At 51.4% G+C, this 19252-nt stretch overlaps 1 protein-coding gene across 4 annotated transcripts in view; it reads right to left on the bottom strand.

Annotated features, from left to right (window-relative positions):
• The window catches only part of SPTBN4 (spectrin beta, non-erythrocytic 4), a 97881-nt gene that overhangs the window by 12742 nt on the left and 65887 nt on the right, over window positions 1–19252 (bottom strand). For all 4 annotated transcript variants that reach the window (XM_081018565.1, XM_081018568.1, XM_081018567.1 and 1 more), the window contains 9 exons: window positions 15503–15727; window positions 12710–12799; window positions 11501–11779; window positions 9379–9509; window positions 7508–7712; window positions 5204–5581; window positions 2815–3059; window positions 712–850; window positions 386–470 (listed from right to left, as the gene is read on the bottom strand). In XM_081018565.1, coding sequence (XP_080874691.1) covers window positions 386–470; window positions 712–850; window positions 2815–3059; window positions 5204–5581; window positions 7508–7712; window positions 9379–9509; window positions 11501–11779; window positions 12710–12799; window positions 15503–15727 — 1777 coding nt within the window. The remainder of the gene's footprint in view (window positions 1–385; window positions 471–711; window positions 851–2814; window positions 3060–5203; window positions 5582–7507; window positions 7713–9378; window positions 9510–11500; window positions 11780–12709; window positions 12800–15502; window positions 15728–19252) is intronic.

The following is a 19252-nucleotide window of genomic DNA, read 5'->3' as shown; positions in this document are numbered from 1 at the left end:
AGAAGCTGGAACCTGGCCGGGTACAAGACGGGCAGCCGGGGCAGCTGCTGAAAGGAGGGGCTCAGATATTCTCGGCCAGCTGCAAGAACCTCAAACGCAGATCGGTCGTGAGTGGGTGTCACAAGGCTGTTGCGTGGGGGCTATTGGGTTGCTGTTTTTATTTTTATTCTGCATTTTGTGGTTTTATATCTCGGTTTTATTCTGAGAACCGCCCACCCCATACAATCGGAAGCCGTGCCTTGGTTTCCGAACGTTTTGGAAGTCGAACAGGCTTCCAGAACGGATTCCATTCGACTTCCATGGTACCACTGTACATATGTTTCAGTCAATAAATAAATAGTATGTGTTTTTTGGGAGGAGGGGCTGGATTTGCACCCGGACTCACTTTGCTGCAGCCACTCCCAGTGCCTGTCCCATTTTTCCACCATCTCCTTCTTCTTGGTCATCAGCTTCTCCAGGTGGAGCTTGATCTGAAGCGGAGAGAAGACAAAGGGTCATGTCTCTGCCCACACCTTGCCTGTCCCCACCCCAAATTCCCAGGCCCCACCCCAGAGAATCCCAGTTCCTGCGCCTCCGCAAAGATCTCCCCCCTCCGTCATGCGACACGGTCCTTGAGTGCAGCAGAAGAGAGAAGGATGCCGCCCCCCACTTTACCCCACTGTGGCCCCGGTGGGCCCCCTCTCTCCTGGCCACGGGAAGGGCGGAGCCTACCTCCTCGGAGGCGGGGCTCTTGTTCAGCACCAGCGTCTTGCCCAGGTCCACGCAGGAGGCGATGTTCTTGCTGTGGGTCTCGATCTCGCTCTTCAGGCCCTGGTGGTAGTTCATCAGCACTTCCACGGTGGAGACGTCCCTGTGGGGGGAGGGGGGCAGAGATGATGCGAGAGGGAGACACACACACACATCCCCGCTCACAGGAGCGGCCAGGGCCAGGTTGAGGTTTCATGCAGCCCTCAGCTCCTGAAGGTAATGGGGCCCTTGATATGTCCAGCTGTCCTTGGTCAACAACAAATTGCCACTGTTTTTGGTGTTGAATAGATGCTATATGGTAATTGATGGACAGAATAGGTATCTCAAGCCCTTTGCCCATGTTGCCCTGCAACCACTCCATGCAGAATGTCGGCACCCCATCTATAGAAAGGAGCAAAGCCGGGATATTTGAGGGAGCAGGTGAGCAGGCGGGGCCCAGGACTTACATCCTAGGAGCCAACACAACACTAAACTCTGTTGCTGGATGTAGGCTTTATCTTATTTGTTTTTTATCTTATATTTTGGAAATGTACATCCAGCTTTTTCCCCTTTAATTTTTTGGGGGGCCCCCAAGAGTGTGGGACCCTAAGCTAGACCCCAGCACTGGGGGTGGCTTTGATGTGCTGCCTGCCTCTAAGTTAGGGGTTCCTGAAGTGGGTGGTGGCACCCCTTGGGAATGGACCCGATTCCGGCATCACAGGGCACTGGGTCAGAAGTCCTTTGGGGTGCCTTCCAACCATTCCCTGGGGGAGCTTGGGGTCAGCAGAGGTGAAAATGACCCCCAACTGTTGAAAAGGCCAGGGCCTGGCAGTCGGGTGGGAAGCCAGAGCTAGCAGGGAGGAGATGGCCCCCCTGCAAAGCTCTGCTCCACCCTGCTGCTCTCCAGGAGCTGGTGGGATGGTCCAGTAGACCTGAAGGAGCGTCTCCAACCCCATTATTCTGCCCGGACACTGAGGTCCAGCTCCGAGGGCCTTCTGGCGGTTCCCTCCCTGCGAGAAGTGAAGCTACAGGGAACCAGACAGTGGTGGTGGCACCTGCCCTGTGGACCACCGTCCCTTCAGATGTCAAAGAAATAGACAACTACCTGACTTTTAGAAGACAACTGAAGGCAGCCCTGTTTAGGGAAGTTTTTAATGTTTGATGTTTTGTCGCATGATGATGATGATGATGGGAGCCACCCAGAGTGGCTGCAGATACCCAGCCAGATTGGTGGGATATAAATAATAAATTATTTTTTTTATTATTATTATTACAGTGGTACCTTGGTTCTCAAATGCCTTGATTCTCAAATGCCAAAAGCCCAGAAGTAAGCATTTAAGTTTTCGAACATTTTTAGGAAGCCAAACGTCCTGCGGCTGTTGGCTTTTGTTTCCGGGGCGCCTGCACCAATAAGAAGCTGTGCCTTGGTTTTTGAACATTTCAGAAGTCAAATGGACTTCTGGAGAGGATTCAGTTTGGCACTTTTGTTTTTGCTCTTTATTTTGCGTTTTTGTTTTTGAGGCTTTTTCGGTTGATTTGTTTTTGTGACTGTGTGGAACCCAGTTCAGCTACTGATTGTGTGGCGGCAGAAATGGATAAAAGCCCCCCCCCCCATCCAAACAAGGACTACCATCAGTGCAGGTAAGGAAAATAAAGGTAAAGGCAAAGGGACCCCTGACCATTAGGTCCAGTCATGACCGACTCTGGGGTTATAGCGCTCATCTCGCTTTATTGGCCGAGGGAGCCGGCGTATGGCTTCCGGGTCGTAAATTCATGTTAATTTTTATCATCTACAAAACTGTCTTATTTATTTTACAGTGCAGTACTGTACATTGATTCTTGCTTTCATTTTATGTATCAATGGTCTCGTTAGATAGTAAAATACATATTAAATAGCTGTTTCAGGGGTTGTTTTTTAAAGTCCAGAATGGATTAATCCATTTTGCATGACTTTCTATGGGAAAGCACGCCTCGGTTTTGGAATGCTTTGGTTTTGGAGCGGACTTCCAGAACAGATGAAGTTTGAGAACCAAGGCACCACTGTCTTCTTCTTCTTCTTCTTCTTCTTCTTCTTCTTCTTCTTCTTACCTGGGCTTCTCTCCGGTGCCGATCTGGGCGATGATGGTGTCCATCCAGGAGATGAGGTCCCGCACCATGTTGGAGAAACGGATCTTGTCGGTGGTGGTGGTGATCTGGAGGCGGCAGTCCTCGCAGGAGCCCAGCAGCTCCTTCCAGGAGCGCATCACCTCCTGCTCCTTGGTGGCAATGGCCTCGGCGTTCTCGCCGGCGTAGACCGTCCGCAGCTGAGCCGCCACCTCCTGCAGCTGCCGCACCTGGCGGGGAGCAGGGGGAGGTTAAGGGGGCAAGAGGGGGCTCACTGCGCCCCTGGGAGGGAAGGGGGCAGGGCAGGAGCAGGTCTCCTAAGGGGAGTGGGCTGGGTCAGGCCAATGGATCCGGTCCTCACATTGCCAAATCCCCCATAGAACCTAGGAATCGAGATAGACTGCCTCTGGGCTTGGAGGCTCCATCAGAACATGAGAAGACTCTGGGTGCTGGGTGAGGCCAAGGGCGGCCCATCTGGTCCAGCCTCCTGTTCTCCCAGTGGCCAGCCAGGTGCCCTGGATGGAAAGCCTCCAAGCAGAATTCGAGCGCCGGAGACCTTTCCCCCTCTTTCTGGCATTTGCAAGCGTTGCTGCCTCCAACTGCGGAGGGCGGAGCGGGGGAGAATTTAAGGTGTAATTCTTCTGCTTTAAGCAGGCAGAGCTTCCCCCGAAGCGTCCCAGGAACTATCATGTGTTAAGGATGCAGGACTTGGAGGGGAGGCAGGGAAAAGGAGTCTCCTAAGAAGTCTCGGCACTCTTAGAAAACTACAGCTCCCATAATTCTGTTCAAAGCAGAGTCATAGTGAAGCTGACAATATAGGAAGAGCTTCTGGATCAGGCCAATGGTCCGCCTAGTCCAGCATCCCGGCCTCATGGTGGCCAACGAGATACCCAAAGGGAAACCCACCAGCAGGCGCAGATTCCAAGAGCAGCCGTCTCATCCATCGCAGTGGATTCCAGCAACTGGGATTCGGAATAATCTCTGCCTCCAACGGTGGAGAGCAGAGCCACTGGGGGCAGAAGCCGTTTGTCCAATCCTGTTTTAAAGCCATCCAAGTCGGTGGCCATCCCTGCCTCTTGTGGCAGTGAGTTCCATAGGCTAACTGTGTGCTGCTTTAAATGTATGATGTGAATGACCAGAAGCTTTTTTACTGAGTATAGTGGGTAAAGAGATACCGAGACAAGATAAAAAACTGTTCATGTATGCAACAACTGCGGCAAGAATTTTGTTAGCCCAAAAATGGAAACAGCATGAAATACCAACAAAGAGGGGCAGATGAAATTGATAGACTTTGCAGAACTGGCGAAACTGGCGGGAAGAATCCAGAACCAGCGAGATCAAGCATTCCAAAAGGACTGGAATAAATTTATATTTATATTTGAAAGAGAAATGTAAGCAATTAACATCGCTAGCAGGGTTATCAGAAAACAAAATTGTACGATGAAATTACTACCTATTCAGGTTGAATAATGTAATATCTTAGGTACTGATATAACAAAAATAGGGAAGGAAGTGAAATGCAAAGATGCAGAATTTAAGTCTGTATACCACTAGACGGGAGGGAGGGAAGTCGAAAGGCTCAGTTTGAGCCAAAGAGGTTTAAAAAGAAGATATGATGTTAAATGTGATTATATGTAAAACTAATAAAAATTATTATAAACAAAATAAATAAATAAACATAGGATGTGAATTAGTGATGTATGGAAGTGAGAGCTGGACCATAAAGAAGGCTGATCGCCAAAGAATGGATGCTTTTGAATTCTGGTGCTGGAGGAGACTCTTGAGAGTCCCATGGACTGCAAGAAGATCAAACCTCTCCATTCTTAAGGAAGTCAGCCCTGAGTGCTCACTGGAAGGACAGATCCTGAAGCTGAGGCTCCAAGACTTTGGCCACCTCAGGAGAAGAGAAGACTCCCTGGAAAAGACCCTGATGCTGGGAAAGATGGAGGGCACAAGGAGAAGGGGACGACAGAGGACAAGATGGTGGGACAGTGTTCTCGAAGCGACCAGCATGAGTCTGACCAAACTGCGGGAGGCAGTGGAAGACAGGAGTGCCTGGTGTGCTCTGGTCCAGGGGGTCATGAAGAGGCGGACACGACTCAACGACTAAACATACTGAAGGAACGTGCCGCCTGAGAAAGGAACCGAACTAGAAAGCCAAAACGTCTGAAAACGACTTGAAGTGAACTAGCATATTGAAGTGAGAGTGGGCACGTCGGCGTGAGCGGTGACTGAGGCGCCCAAACTGCGGGAGGCAGTGGAAGACAGGAGTGCCTGGTGTGCTCTAGTCCAGGGGGGCACGAAGAGGCGGACACGACTAAACAACAACAGGATTACACACCTTACACACACAGACACACACACTCTGCCTCACCTGCGTCACCAGGACCTGCACGTCGTGCTCGAAGGAGCTGAGCATCCTCTGGAGGGTTCCGGCCGAGGTCTTGGCCTCGCGAGCCGTCACCTCCGGCAGGCGCTGCTTTTTCTCCTCGATCTGGGAGAGGACGTCCTTGCAGTCGCTGAAGAACTTGTGGAGCTCGTGGGAGGCGGCCAGCATCTGCGCCCGCGTCTCCATCAGCTCCAGCAGGTCGGCCCAGGCCTCGTTCACCCCGTCCTTCCACTCGGCGATGGTGGCGGCGTCGGCGTGGCCGTAGTCAATCAGCTCGTCCACCATCTGGTTGACGGCCGAGATCCGCTCGTTCCCCACGCTCCCCGTCTCGCTGGCAAACTCCGTGAACTTCTCCTGCAGCAGCTGCAGGGAAGCAGAAAATTGTAGGGTCCAATGGCGGCTAGGTTTTTACTAGCCCAAAATGGAAAGAGGACAAGATGACGATGATAACAACAACAACAACAACAACAACAATTTTTTATTTATACCCCGCCCTTCCTGCCTTAAAAACCGGGCCCAGGGCGGCTAACAGCAAATATAAAACATTGATTAAAATGCGACTTAAAAACAGCATAAAATACAACATAAATGCAGCATCAATGTCAATAAAATTCAAGATACCAAGGAAAGAAGAATGGCAAGTAGGGTGATTCATAAAAAACTTTTAAAAAAAAATATGCCTGCTCCAAAGGTCTTATCTTACTACACTAGGGATTATATAGCTATATCTTGAATTTCATGCATATCAGTTAATATCTTGACCCTCCTCCACGAAAATAGCTGTTTACTTGGCTGTTTTCCTATGTTGTGAAGGCTGAAATTTCAATTCAGTGGATATTAACTGATATGCATGAAATTTCAGATATAGCTATATAATCCCTAGTGTAGTAAGATGGAGCAGGCATTTTCAAAAAAAAGTTTTTTATGAACTGCCCTAATGGCAAGTCAAACTTATGGAATACATAGAAATGGCGAAATCACGGGAAGACTCAAGAGACAATGGTAATAGAGACTTTAAAAAAGATTGGGAACCGTTCATGTTGTATCTACAGAAATACTGTAAAGAAATGGACTCATTAGCAGGATTTGAGGAAACACTTGCAATTAAGAAAAGAAATGTAAAGATGAAGAAAGAACAAGTTGGAAACTAATTAAGTGTCAGATATAATTGGAAAGAAAATATGGTACAAATAAGAACATAGGAGCATTTAATTAAAAGATTAACAAAATGGGAGAAAATAAATTAAGTGGAAGTAACAAACATGTAATGAACCAGAAGGGGAAGTTAAGGGAAGTCATAGGATGGGGGGATATTTGAATTATTTTATTATTTTTCCTTTATATGATTGATGTGCGGAATATTAAACTGTAAAACTAATAAAATTTAAAAAAGAACATGGGGGGGGGGGGGAACTAGACAGAGAAACTGCAGGGACTCCACCCCCGAGATGCTGCAACTGTGCTGCCAGCGGAGTGGAGCTGAAAGAGAACGGCACTCTGTACATGCTCACTGCAGCTGAGCAAAAGCACGGGGCTTTTTAAAAATAATACAGCAAGACATATAAAACACAGAGAGTTGCAGTCAACTAACTTTTGCTCAAAATGCACCCATGGAAATGAATGGACCTAAGTGAGTCATGGCCATTGGTCTCAATGGGTCTACTCTGAATAAAAGTTAGCTGAACACAACCCTTAATTTTTACATATCTTCCTTTGCTTCTCTGTCTGTAAGACTAATATAATATAATATAATATAATATAATATAATACGTTATTATTTATCCCTGCCCATCTGGCTGGGTATAAATCTGCAACAAATCAACCAAAAATAGCTAAATAAATGGATAAATATTTAAGACATTTCATATATATTTTTTATAATATTTTATTGATTTTCCAAAAATAACAAAAATAAAACAATAACAATACAAATTCATAGCCAAAAACAGAAAAGCTGACTTCCCCCTACTCCCTTCCTCGGTTCCACTATTTGTCAACATGCGGCATGTCCACCGTAAACTAAAGAACCATTGGAATGACTTATAATCCATTCATCATGTAATGACAAGTAGTTCTAGAATCCTGCTAATGTATTAGCCTGTGTGCATTGCTTCAGTAGATAGGAATATTGAAGACATTTCCTAAGGCCTGTATAAAGAAAACTTGAGCTGCTCTTGTGAACTGCTTTGAGGTCTGTCTGTTTTTGCAATCTAGTGGCGCATATTTTCTCCCGAAAGGGATGAATACGAATCAGGTGCGAAGGAGGCAGCCCCCCCCCCCGGGTCTCACCGTGACGTGTTCGTAGTCCTGGCCCAGCTCCGGGGACCCGGCCACCACCTCCTTCTCAGCGATCCAGTGCTCCAGCTCGTCCACCTCGCGGCTCAGCTGGAAGAGCCAGTACTGCTGCTCCAGCCGAGCCTTGCGCTCCTCCACCAGGTCCTTCAGGGAGACGTAGAGGCGGTCCACTTGCGACTGGCGCCGGCTGATCTGCTCACTGCCGGAAAGGGGACCGTCAGAGGGGAGGGCACCAGGGGGCCGGGCGGCAGCCGCTTTCCAACATGGTGATACACAACCAGCTAAACATCGCAATAGGCCGATACACTGGTGCCTTGGTTCCCAAACGCTGAAAACCCGGAAGTAAGTGTTCTGGTTTTTGAATGATTTCCAGAAAACAAACGTCCGCTGTGGCTGTAGGCTATTGTTTCTGGGCACCTGCACCAATCAGAAGCCGCGCCTTGGTTTCTGAACATTTCGGAAGTCAAACGGACTTCTGGAACAGATTAAGTTTGGCGCTTTTCTTTTTGCTCTTTATTTTGTGTTTTTGTTTTCGAAGCTTTTTCAGTTCATTTGACTTTGTGACTGTGTGGAACCCAGTCCAGCTAGTGATTGATTGATTGATTGATTGATTGATTGTGTGACTGTGGAAACGGATAACAGCCCCCCATCCAAACAATGACTATCATCAGTGCAGGTAAGGAAAAAAATTCATTTCCATTTTTATTATCTACAGTACTGTCTTCTTTATTTTATAGTACAGTGGTACCCCGCAAGACGAACGCCTCGCAAGACGGAAAACCCGCTAGACGAAAGAGTTTTCCGTTTTGGAGGCGCTTCGCAAAACGAATTTCCCTATGGGCTTGCTTTGCAAGACGACAGCCCATAGGGAAATCTCAGGGACAGCGGGGAAGCGCAGCGGGTCTTCCCCACTGTCCTCGGACCTCCTCCGAAGCCTGGCGGCGGGGCGGGGACACCTCCTCCCGCCGCCGCTGGGCTTCGGAAGGCTCCTCCGAAGCCGGGCGGCGGGGCGGGAACACCTCCCGCCGCCGCCCGGCTTCGGAACGGTGCTCCGAAGCCGGGCGGTGGGGAGGGAACACCTCCCACCGCCGCCCGGCTTCGGAACGGTGCTCCGAAGCCAGGCGGCGGGGCGGGAACACCTTCTGAAGGCGGGCGGGGGGCGAAAGTCTTTGCTCCCCCCTGCCTGCCTGTCCCGGAGGGCTTTTAAATCGCCCCGGACAGCGGAGAAGTCCTCCGCTGTCCCGGGGCGATTTTAAAATGCCGCCCGCCAGCATTTTAAGATCGCCCGGACAGCGGAGAAGTCCTCCGCTGTCCCGGGGTTTTTTAAAATGCTGGGGGTGGGAAGAAAAGCCCTTGTCCCCCCCCCCCAGACTTCAGAAGAGGTCCGGGGACAGACTGTCCCCGGACCTGGCCTGAAGGCGGTTTCCCTAGGAACGCATTAATTGATTTTCAATGCATTCCTATGGGAAACCGTGCATCGCAAGACGAAAAACTCGCAAGACGAAGAGACTTGCGGAACGAATTAATTTCGTCTTGCGAGGCACCACTGTACAGTACATTGATTATTGCTTTCATTTTATGGATCAATAGTCTCATTAGATAGTGAAATTAGGGGTTGTTTTTAAAAGTTGGGAACGGATTAATCCATTTTGCATTACTTCCTATGGGAAAGCTTTCCTCGGTTTTGGAACGGACTTCCGGAACAGATGAAGTTTGAGAACCAAGGGACCACTGTATCATGATATGGACTTCAAACCAGGGTATCCCGCTATATTGCTCAGCCCTAGTGGGGAGGGGGCTAGGGCCAAGTGGGGTGGGCTGAGGAGGGGGCAGGGAAGGAGGTGGGGGGAGGACAGCTGACCCACCTGTCCGGGTGCCCCAGCTCCAGCAGAGCCCGGCACTGTCGCGACAGCTGAGCGATGGTCTCGGCGTAGTTCTCGACCGTCTGTTCCATCATCAGGTGTTTCTTCAGGAGCTGGAGGGTGCTCTGTTCATCCTGAGAGGACAGAGGAGGGGGCGTAAGGACACCGGGAGAGCCAGAGGGGAGCCCAGCCAGCCCAGCCTCCTCTTCGCACAGTGGCCTGAGATCCTTAAGGACCGAGGAATCCAGATAGACTGCCTCTGGGCCTGGAGGTTAGGGTTAGGGTTAGGGTTAGGGTTAGGGATGTGGGATGTGATCCGTAAGTAGCAGTCAAGTACAACATTCCTTTTTTCCTAGAGTGGGCATGCAAGGGGATGTTTGGACCAGCCAGTCGAAAACTTCCTGTTTCCTCCTGGGCTGGAGCATCCTTCCTCTTCCATGTGACTAGAGGTGGGCGTGGCCTTACCTGTCCAGGTAACAAAAGCACAAGGCACGCATCACACTCTCTCCTCTCTTTCGGACTTTGTCATTGGAGCAACAGCTCTCTCTTTTTTTGCCAGAGATGCTGTTGGCTTTTTGAAAAAAACTATCTCCATATGGGATAGACTCGCATGTATATACAGTGGACCCTCCAGATACAAATTAAATTCGTTCCCGGGGTCTGTCCGCAACCCGGAAAGTCCATAGGCAGAGGTGCCGCTTCTGCGCACGTACGCGGTGCGATTGAACGCTTCTGCGCATGTGCGCGCGGCAAAACCCGGAAGTATACTCTTCCGGCTTTGCCGCGTTCGTAACCCGAAAGTTACGTATCCAGAGCGGTATTTAACTAGAGGGTCCACTGTACTTCTGTAACTACCATATTTTTCGCTCTATAGGACGCACCTTGTTTTAGAGGGGGAGAACAAGAAAAAAAATCTCCCCCTCTCTGCCCAGCGCCCCTTCAGTGAAGCGACAGGAGAAACGGAGCCCCTTCCATTTCTCCTCCCGCTGGGCTGAAGGGGCGCTGCGCGGCTCTCCCTCTCTGCTGAAGCCAGGAGAGTCTTGCTCTCCCGGCTTCAGCAAAAGGAACCCGAAGCCTCCAGAGCGCAGCGCGAGTTCCCACTGCGCTCCGAAGGCTTCAGGTTCCTTTTGCTGAAGCCAGGAGAGTCTGTCCCTGAAGCCTGGAGAGCGAGAGGGGTTGGTGCGGACCGACCCCTCTCATTCTCCAGGCTTCAGCGAAAGCAATGCGAAGCCAAGGGGCGCGGAGGGAGCGCTCCCTCTGCGCTTCGGAGGCTTTGCATTGCTATCGCTGAAGCCAAGGAGCCTGCATTCGCTCCATAAGACGCACACACATTTCCCCTTCATTTTTGGAGGGGAAAAAGTGTGTCCTATAGAGCAAAAAATACGGTAAGTCTGCCTTCAGGGATCCATCTGTGAACTGATGATGCTATGAGTAAACTATTTTTATATACTGTCATACCTCAGGTTACAGCCACTTCAGGTTGCATTTTTTCGGGTTACGCACCCGCTGAAACCCGGAAGTACTGGAATGGGTTACTTCCAGGTTTCGGTGGTCGTGCATACGCAGAAGCTCTAAATCGTGCTTTGCGCATGTGCAGAAGCGCCGAATCGCAACCTGCACGTGCGCAGACACGCCACTGTGGGTTGCGAATGCAGTGGGTTGCGAATGTGCATTTTGCACGGATCACGTTCGCAACCCAAGCGTCCACTGTATCTTAAATAAGATCGTGGCGTGTTTATTCTTTTAAGAGGGAAATAAGAGATCTTGCCAGGAATCTAGATTGAGAAGCTTACACAAGCTTGCAACCAGCTACCCGCTGTGCGTTTAAAAGGGGAATGTGAAACTCTGCTAAGTAAAGGGACTTACTAGCGCAAGTTGGGAAGGATATTAACAAACAATGTATCCTCTCCTGCCTCCCTGACCATTCCCACACAACCCCCCTCCCAGAAGCCGTGGAGACAGAGCTGAGTCTTCTCCCCCGTGAATTTATCCCGTCCCAGACCAAGGGATGGGGACTCGGCCTGCCCAACGCCTTCCGAGAAGCGGTTCCAAAGGCAGCATCCTTGGGCGAAGCTGCCCGCCTCCCCCTGGCCCCAAATGTGGGGTCCCCAGGCCCCTCTCCCACCTTGCCCTTTTCCTCGTTCATCATGAAGAGCTCCTGCTCGCTTAGCCAGGCCTCCACCTCGGCCACGTCAGAGTAGAACTGCTCCACCTGGTAGGTGGCATCCAGCAGGTGCTGCCGCTGCTCGGTCTCTTCCTGGAGGGCACCCCACATCTCCGAGAGCTTCTCCAGCAGCAGCCGCACGGGGTCCACCTCGGGGGTCTTGATGGTGGCGATGCCCCGGGCGCGCTCCAGGACGTCCTCCATGCGGGGCTTGTGCACCTGGATCTCTCGGCGGAGGTTCTGGCGACCGGGAAGAGGGAGAGGCTTTCAAATTATTATTATTAGGGGTTTTTAATGCTTACACCGGCACCCCACTGGTCCTCCAAGGAGCTGAAGGTGGCTTTCGGGGCTCTTCCTCCTTCGTCATTTAATCCCCACAACAACATCCCAGTGAGGCAGGCTGGGCTGAGAGTAAGTGACCGGCCCCCAAGGTCACGGCCAAGGGGAAGATTTGAACCCGGGTCTCCTAATCCAACACTCTAACCCAGGGCCGGGTTGAGGTTTGATGAGGCCCTCAGCTACAGACAGTAATGGGGCCCTTTCTATGTCCAGCTGTCCTTTGTCCACAACAAATTGTCACTGGTTTTTGTGTTGAATATATGCTAGATGGTAATTTATGGACTGAATAGGTATCTCAAGCCATTTGCACATGTTGCAACCAGTCCATGCAGAATGTCGGCACCCTATATATAGAAAGGAGCAAACCAGGGATATTTTAGGGGGCAGATGAACAGGCGGGGCCCATGGCTTACATCATAAGAGCCTACACAGCACAAAACACTGTTGCTGTACGTAGCTTTTATTTTATTTGTTATTTATCTTATATTTTGGAAATGTACACCCAGGTTTTTTTCCTTTAAATTTTTTGGGGCCCCCCAAGAGAGTGGAGCCCTAAGCTAGAGCTTGTTCAGCTTATATGTAAATCCAACACTGCTCTAACCACTACACCACACTGTCTCTATATGACCCAGAAGGAACTGTTCAGATGGTGGCGGAGCCTCTGATTTTGGGTCTCTCCTAGGCCACCAGCCCCTGCTTTTCTGATGGCCGCCATGGCAACGTCCAGGACAAAACAGGCTCCCCCATTGTTCTCCCCCCCCCCGTCCTGGGGAGAGGGGGCTCCCCAGCACCTCCCACACACTCTGCACCCCCCCGGCTTCCGCTTTGCACCTGGTTCTTCTTGATGAACTGCTGGACCGTTTGCAAGTTGCTCCCGTGATCCTTCAACGTGGCCAAGGGCAGCCGGTCCTGCACCCAGATCTAGAAGTGGGTGGGGGAGAAAAACAAAAGTGCCCCCCCTGTGAGTACAATTCCTAATGGCATCATCGAGGTCCACAGATGTGGAAGAGGCAATCCCCCTTGGCATCGGAGCCAAAGCACAGGTGGAAAGGGGTCCCATCACATTTGGGGGGACTCAGCGCTCCCCCCCTTACTCCCAACAGCTCTATTTCCAGAAGAGAACTTGGCCACCTTCCTCTCCCTGTGTGACCTCACCTGTCCAGGTAACAAAAGGACAAGTCACGCAGCACTCTCTCTCTCTCTCTCTCTCTTTGACTTCCTTCTTCGTTTGACCAGCTTTTAGACAAGACTAGCTCTCAGCTAGCAGAAGCACTGGGATTATTTCCCCATGTGGGGTAGATCCACATGTACATATTTGTAACTAAGTCTGCCTTCAGGAATCCAGCCGTAAACTGATGTGAGTAAACTTCTCTTATTGACTTTGAATAAGATTGTGGCGTCTTTATTCTTTTAAGAGGGATTCAAGGGAACTTACCAGGAACATGCAATTCAATCTGAGACTGAAGTGTATAATAGTGAGAGGCTGACACGAGCCTGCGACCAGCTATCTGCTGTGCTGTGTAAAGGGGAATGCACTCTGCTAAGTAAAGGAACTTGCTAGCGCAAGTTAGGAAGGATATTAATAAACAATATATCCTCTTCTGTCACCCTGAACATTCCCACATCCGAGTTATGCATTTCCTACAATAAACAACTTTTGTTAAAAAATAAAAGGTTTGGGGGTATATGTGATTTTTGCAGAATCCTTGGAACCCAAACCCCGTGGAAGATGCGGCCAGACTGAGCTCCTGGGCAGTCCTCACCAAGGCCACCGTCCCCCGTGATCCATGCGTCTGGTTTGGTGGCGCCACTGTGACTTCTGCAACCTCCGTCAGACGAGCCTGACCTCCACAGCCCCCAGGAAGCAGACTTTGCCCCCAACCCCAAAGGCTGTGAGCCCCCAGTGCGCTCGGGGCCGCTCCTCCCTGCAGGGATATGTATAGAAACTAGGAGAGGATATATTCTTAGGTATTATCCTTCCTTACACACATCTGTGAGTTCAGCAGAGGACATCCCCTTTGCAGCAAAATAAGAAGGCTGTCAATAAGCTAGATTTAGCTTTTTAAGTAATCCAGGATGCTTCACTGCAGACTGGATTTCCTGGTATTTCCCCCTTTTAATAAACACACACTGTATTTTTCTGTGTATAACACCCCCCCCCCGTGTATAAGACACCTCCTATTTTGGGGGATTCCAAATAAAGAAAATGGGGGGAAATAGGGGGGAAATGCCCAGAGTTGTTGAGCAAACGCCTGCAGTCCAATGTCCCCTCGCTGGAAGAAGCCGCCAATCGCCCACCCAATTGCCGCAGTGACAGCCAATCAAGCCCAGCCCTTGCCGCAGCAACCAATAACACGCCCAATAGCTGCAGACACTCTCTGGCTCCAGGAAGCAACATATAACACATCCCCCCCCCAATGCACTACCCATGTATAAGATGAGCCCCAAATTTCACCATGATATTTTATAAAAAAACCTTGTCTTATACACAGAAAAATACGGTATATTATACATATAGTCATACCTCGGGTTACAGACACTTCAGGTTGCGCGTTTTTGGGTTGCGCACCACGCCGAACCCAGAAGTACCAGAACAGGTTACTTTTGGGTTTTGGCGTTTGTGCATGCACAGAAGCACTGAATCGTGACCCACGGGTGCGCAGACGCGGTGCTGCGGGTTGCAAATGTGCCTCTCGCACGGATCACGTTCGCAACCCGAGGGTCCACTGTAGTTTAGAATAGGATTGGAGCAGAAACTCAGACTCCGCAAATGTCCTACATCCCTGGTCATTGATGAAGCATGCCGAGAAGAGATCCCATAGCAGGGATCACAGAGAGCGCAGGCCGGGACGCTTGTGCCCCTTGATCTGTCTGCACATGATGGGAGTGGCTTTCACAGGGAGGTTTTTCTGTAGACCCTGTGAGATCCAGCTTCCTCTCTCTCCGTGCCTTTCTAGCAATCAGTGTGGGATGCGATACGTAAGTAGCAGTCAAGTACAACATTCCTTGTTTTCCTAGAGTAGACGTGCAAGGGGATGTTTGGTCCAGCCAGTCAAAAACCTCCTGTTTCCTCCTGGCTGGGACATCCTTCCTTTGCATGTGACTAGAGGTGGGCGTGACCTAACCGGTCCAGGTAACAAAAGGACAAGGCACGCAGCACATTCTCTCTCTTTCACTTCCTCTGTTGTTGGAGCAGCTTTTTAGCTAGAAATGCTCTGTTGGCTTCCATATTATCCCCATATGGGATAGATCCATATGAATATCCTTTGTAACTAAGTCCGCCTTCAGGGATCCAACTGTGAACTGATGATGTGAGTAAACCTATTTTATATACTTGACACAAGATTGTGGCGTGTTTATTCTTTTAAGAGGGATATAAGGGAAATTACCAGGGACCTAATAGTGAGAGGCTTACACAAGCCTGCAACCAGCTATCCACTCTGCGTTTAAAAGGTGAATGTAAAACTATGCTAAGTAAGGCAACTTGCTAGCGCAAGTTAAGAAGGATATTAATAAACAATCTATCCTCTCCTGCCTCCCTGAACATTCCCACAATCGGAAGTGCTCCCTTCTGAGGGCCTGGTTTCAGATTCGCCCCCCTTCCCTCCTCCGCGCCCCACTTACGATCTCGTCCTCCAGGTCGTGGCTGACTTGGTGCACCTCCTTGGAGGCCAGCAGGATCCTGCGGCGCTCCTTGAGGGGCTCGATGAGGCGCACGATGCGGGTGCCCACGGCGTTCTGCCGCTCGTCCACCATCTCCTTGCTGGCCGCCTCCAAGGGCAAGGCGGCCACCTGGGCCTGCAGCTCCCCCACCTCCTTGTACCACTCCTCCACCTGCGTCTCCATCGTCTGCAAGACAGAGAGGAGGAAGAGGAAGAGGAGGAGGGGGCTGGCCGGGGACGGCCGCCCACCCAGGAAGCCCGGGAAGAGGCAAGTGCAGGCAAAAGGCAGGAGGGAAAACACCGGCCATGAACCGGACGGCCCCGTCTTCTCCAAGTTCTCTGCCGGGTCTCTCTCGCCATGGCGGACGCTGCCCCTGGCTCCTGTTTGCATGCTCAAAATGGGAGGCCTGCGCACCATTCTCTCCCAGGCCAAGGCAGCCTGACTTGCTGTCAGCATCACCCCTCCTCCCTGGGAGCCGTGGGGCAGACAAGGTCTTGAGCAGCAAACCCTCAGCACCCTCTGGGATTTGCTCATCTCAGGGCCCCTAAATTCAGATGCCCGGAGAACGACTACGGAAGCCTGCGGCTGTCCTGTCCTACACCTACGGAGCAACCTGGACCTTCATGCTCCCCTGTCTGCACAGTGGCAGGATCAGGCCCATTGCCAGTGCATGTGCTGAACAATGGCTGACCCACATGCTTGGGGGTGTGTGGAAGAGTGGTATAGATGGGGGCCTGGCAACCTCCAAGAGCCTTTGCTCCTGGCACCCACTCACCAGGGGAGCCTCCGGCCGCTGTCCTGAGGCCCATGTCCCTCTGCCCCCCCCGTGCTCCCTCTGCCCGCCCCCGAGCCCAGACTACCAAGCGCAGCGTGTTGGGAAGGGGGCTTGGCGCCATGGAGGGAGCAGGCAGGCAGGCAAGCGATTCTTGGCAGCTGGCGAAAGTTCATGGGAAACATGAGAAACAGAAGAAACCAGATGGAGGAGAAACGAGGGGGAAGGAGATGGGGAGGGGTCTCTGCGTCCGTCCGTCCGTCCGTCCGTCCGTCCGTCCCCTCCCATTCCAGCATCTCCTTGGGGAAACGGGGGTGGGTGGGAAGGAAAGCAGAAATGCAAAAAGGCGAGACAGATGGAGTCAAAGAAAAGGGCTACTGTACCGCCATGCAGCATGATGAGACAAATCGCACACTAGGATGTGATGAGCAATGGCCGCCTCTGCACTGCCGGGGGCTGCTGGGGAGGGAAAAGGGAGAGGTTGGTGTGAGGGGGGAGGCGGCGGGCCAGCCCCCCTCTTGCCGGGGCTCTCACATCCCCGGGGAGCCGGGCTGCCCCTCACCCTCCCCAGATGGCGCGTGGCTCCCAGGGGGAGGAGGGGGAAGCAAGGCCCAGGCCCCCCATGGCCCCAGGGGAAAGCAGCACCCCCTGCCCCCCCCCCGAGAGGCATCCACTCCATCTGCCCCCGCCCCGGGATTGTTTGGGTCTCTGGCTTCATTGCAGTTCTGTCCCAGCTGTTCCTCCAAGGAGGTCAAGGCAGCATACCTGGTCCCCCCCCCCCCAATTTAATTTCCACAACAACCCTGTGTGGGAGGCTGGGCTGAGAGGCAGGGACTGAGATCGAGGTCATACCCAGGAACTTTATAGCCAGGGTGGGGGGAGATTTGAACCCTGGTCTCTCCCAGGTCCTTCTTCTTCTCCTGCACTCTCTCCACTAAGCCACCACCGACTCCAGTTTCCAGCTCAAGTAAAGCAAGAGGGATCGGGCTTTTTAAATTCAGAAGTGCCCCCCAGGGCTAAATGAAGGGTTGACTTTGCCTGGTGCTGACAAAGAGCCCCCCCTCTGCTGCAGGGGTGTGCGCAGTCACACGGACCCACAAATCAAAGAGGAAACTTCTTTAAAAACACCCACCCTCTTCCCAGTCTCAAAGAAAACCTCGCAGAGAAGGGGTGGACGGCAGGATCAGCCCCCCCTGAAAGACCCCCTGTCCAGTCAAAGCAGCCGCTGTTTCTCTCCTGCCCCCGCCCCATTCAGCTACCAAGCCCCACCCAAGGTCTGAAAACATAAAGGCCGTGATGGCCGCCCACCTAAAGAGATTGAAAAAAGACTAAAACGTAGGAAGGCCGCATCTCCGGGAGGAAGCCTCCTGCTCCACTTTCTTCCTGGCAGTGCTGGCTTTCTGTGCAGAGGGATCCACACAGGATCACTCAGTGCAGAGGGATCCGCACAGGATCACTCACTTCCCTTCAATGCAGAAAACTTGTGTGACAGGAAAGAGGCTGAGCTGGAGCCTTCATCCTTGAGGTGCTAGCTGTCTATTTGGCAAGGCATTTCTTGGTCGGAGGGGCAACCCCTCAGCTCCACGCCAGGAGGGGTCACCTGGGGACATGGAGACAGACCCCTCCTTCCAGCACAACTCAAGAGAAGGTCAGAAGTACAGAGTCTGGAGATTATAGTGGTACCTTGGTTCCCAAATGCTGAAAACCCGGAGGTAAGTATTCCGGTTTTTGAACGTTTTTCGGAAGCCAACCGTCGGATGCGGCTGTCAGCTACTGTTTCTGGGGCGCCTGCACCACTCAGAAGCTGTGCCTTGGTTTTCGAACATTTCAGAAGTCAAACGGACTTCTGGAGTGGATTCAGTTTGGCGCTTTTGTTTTTGCTCTTTATTTTGTGTTTTTGTTTTTGAGGCTTTTTCAGTTGATTTGTTTTTGTGACTGTGTGGAACCCAGTCCAGCTACTGTTTGATGGATTGTGTGACTTCAAAAACGGATAAAAGCCCCCCATCCATACAAGGACTACCATCAGTGCAGGTAAGAAGAAAAATAATTTTTAATTTTTATCATCTACCATACTGTCTTATTTATTGTATAGTACCGTACATTATTGCTTTCATTTTATGATCAATGGTCTCGTTAAATAGCAAAATTCATGTTAAATTGCTGTTTTAAGGGTTGATTTTGAAAGTCTGGAATGGATTAATCCATTTTGCATGACTTTCTATGGGAAAGTGTGCCTCGGTTTTGAAAGGCTTTGGTTTTGGAACGGACTACCGGAACGGATTAAATTTGAGAACCAAGGTACCACTGTCTAATGGAGCAGAGCAAACACAGTGGGGCTGAATTCTGAGAAGGCAGAGCTGCTGCAGGACTGGGGACCCAGCCTGTGACTGATGGGGCTGCTGCCCCCACTAAGGATGCAGGGCTATAGTCTGGGGGTACTTCTGGAATCAGGGCCCCCAGGACTTCTCAGGTTTTGGTGGTGGCCAAACCTCTTTTTCCTGCTCTAACCCTGCGCAGATCTGGCCATGGGGTGGCAGGCTGTTCTTGCGTCCCCTCTGGGCTACTGCAATGCACTCTGTGTGGGGCTGCCTTTAAAAAGGGGTTCAGGACCTTCAGCTGATTCAGAATGTGGTTCCCAGGCAGGGAGGGAAACTGACCCCTCGAAACGCCCCCCCCCTTTCCTGATGACCCTGGAAGCCCTTTGAGCGCCAGGTTCTCGGAAGGACTGCCCTTCCTGCCTCTATTTCCTGATTTTCTACCCCACCTTCTTTCCCAAGGAGCTCAAGGGGGCCTATCCTTGGTCCTCCTCCTCCTCATCTGATCCCCACAACAACCCTGTGGGGCAGGTGAAGGCCGAGAGAGGCAGCCACTGGCCCAAGGCCACCCAGTGAGCTTCACGGCCAAGTGGCGACTTGAACCCTGGTCTCTCCCAGGTTCCA

This window comes from Podarcis pityusensis, assembly GCF_964106645.2.
Source record: "Podarcis pityusensis genome assembly, chromosome: 8".
In the NCBI taxonomy this organism is placed as follows: Eukaryota; Metazoa; Chordata; class Lepidosauria; order Squamata; family Lacertidae; genus Podarcis; species Podarcis pityusensis.
This window is presented reverse-complemented; position numbering and strand designations above follow the sequence as displayed.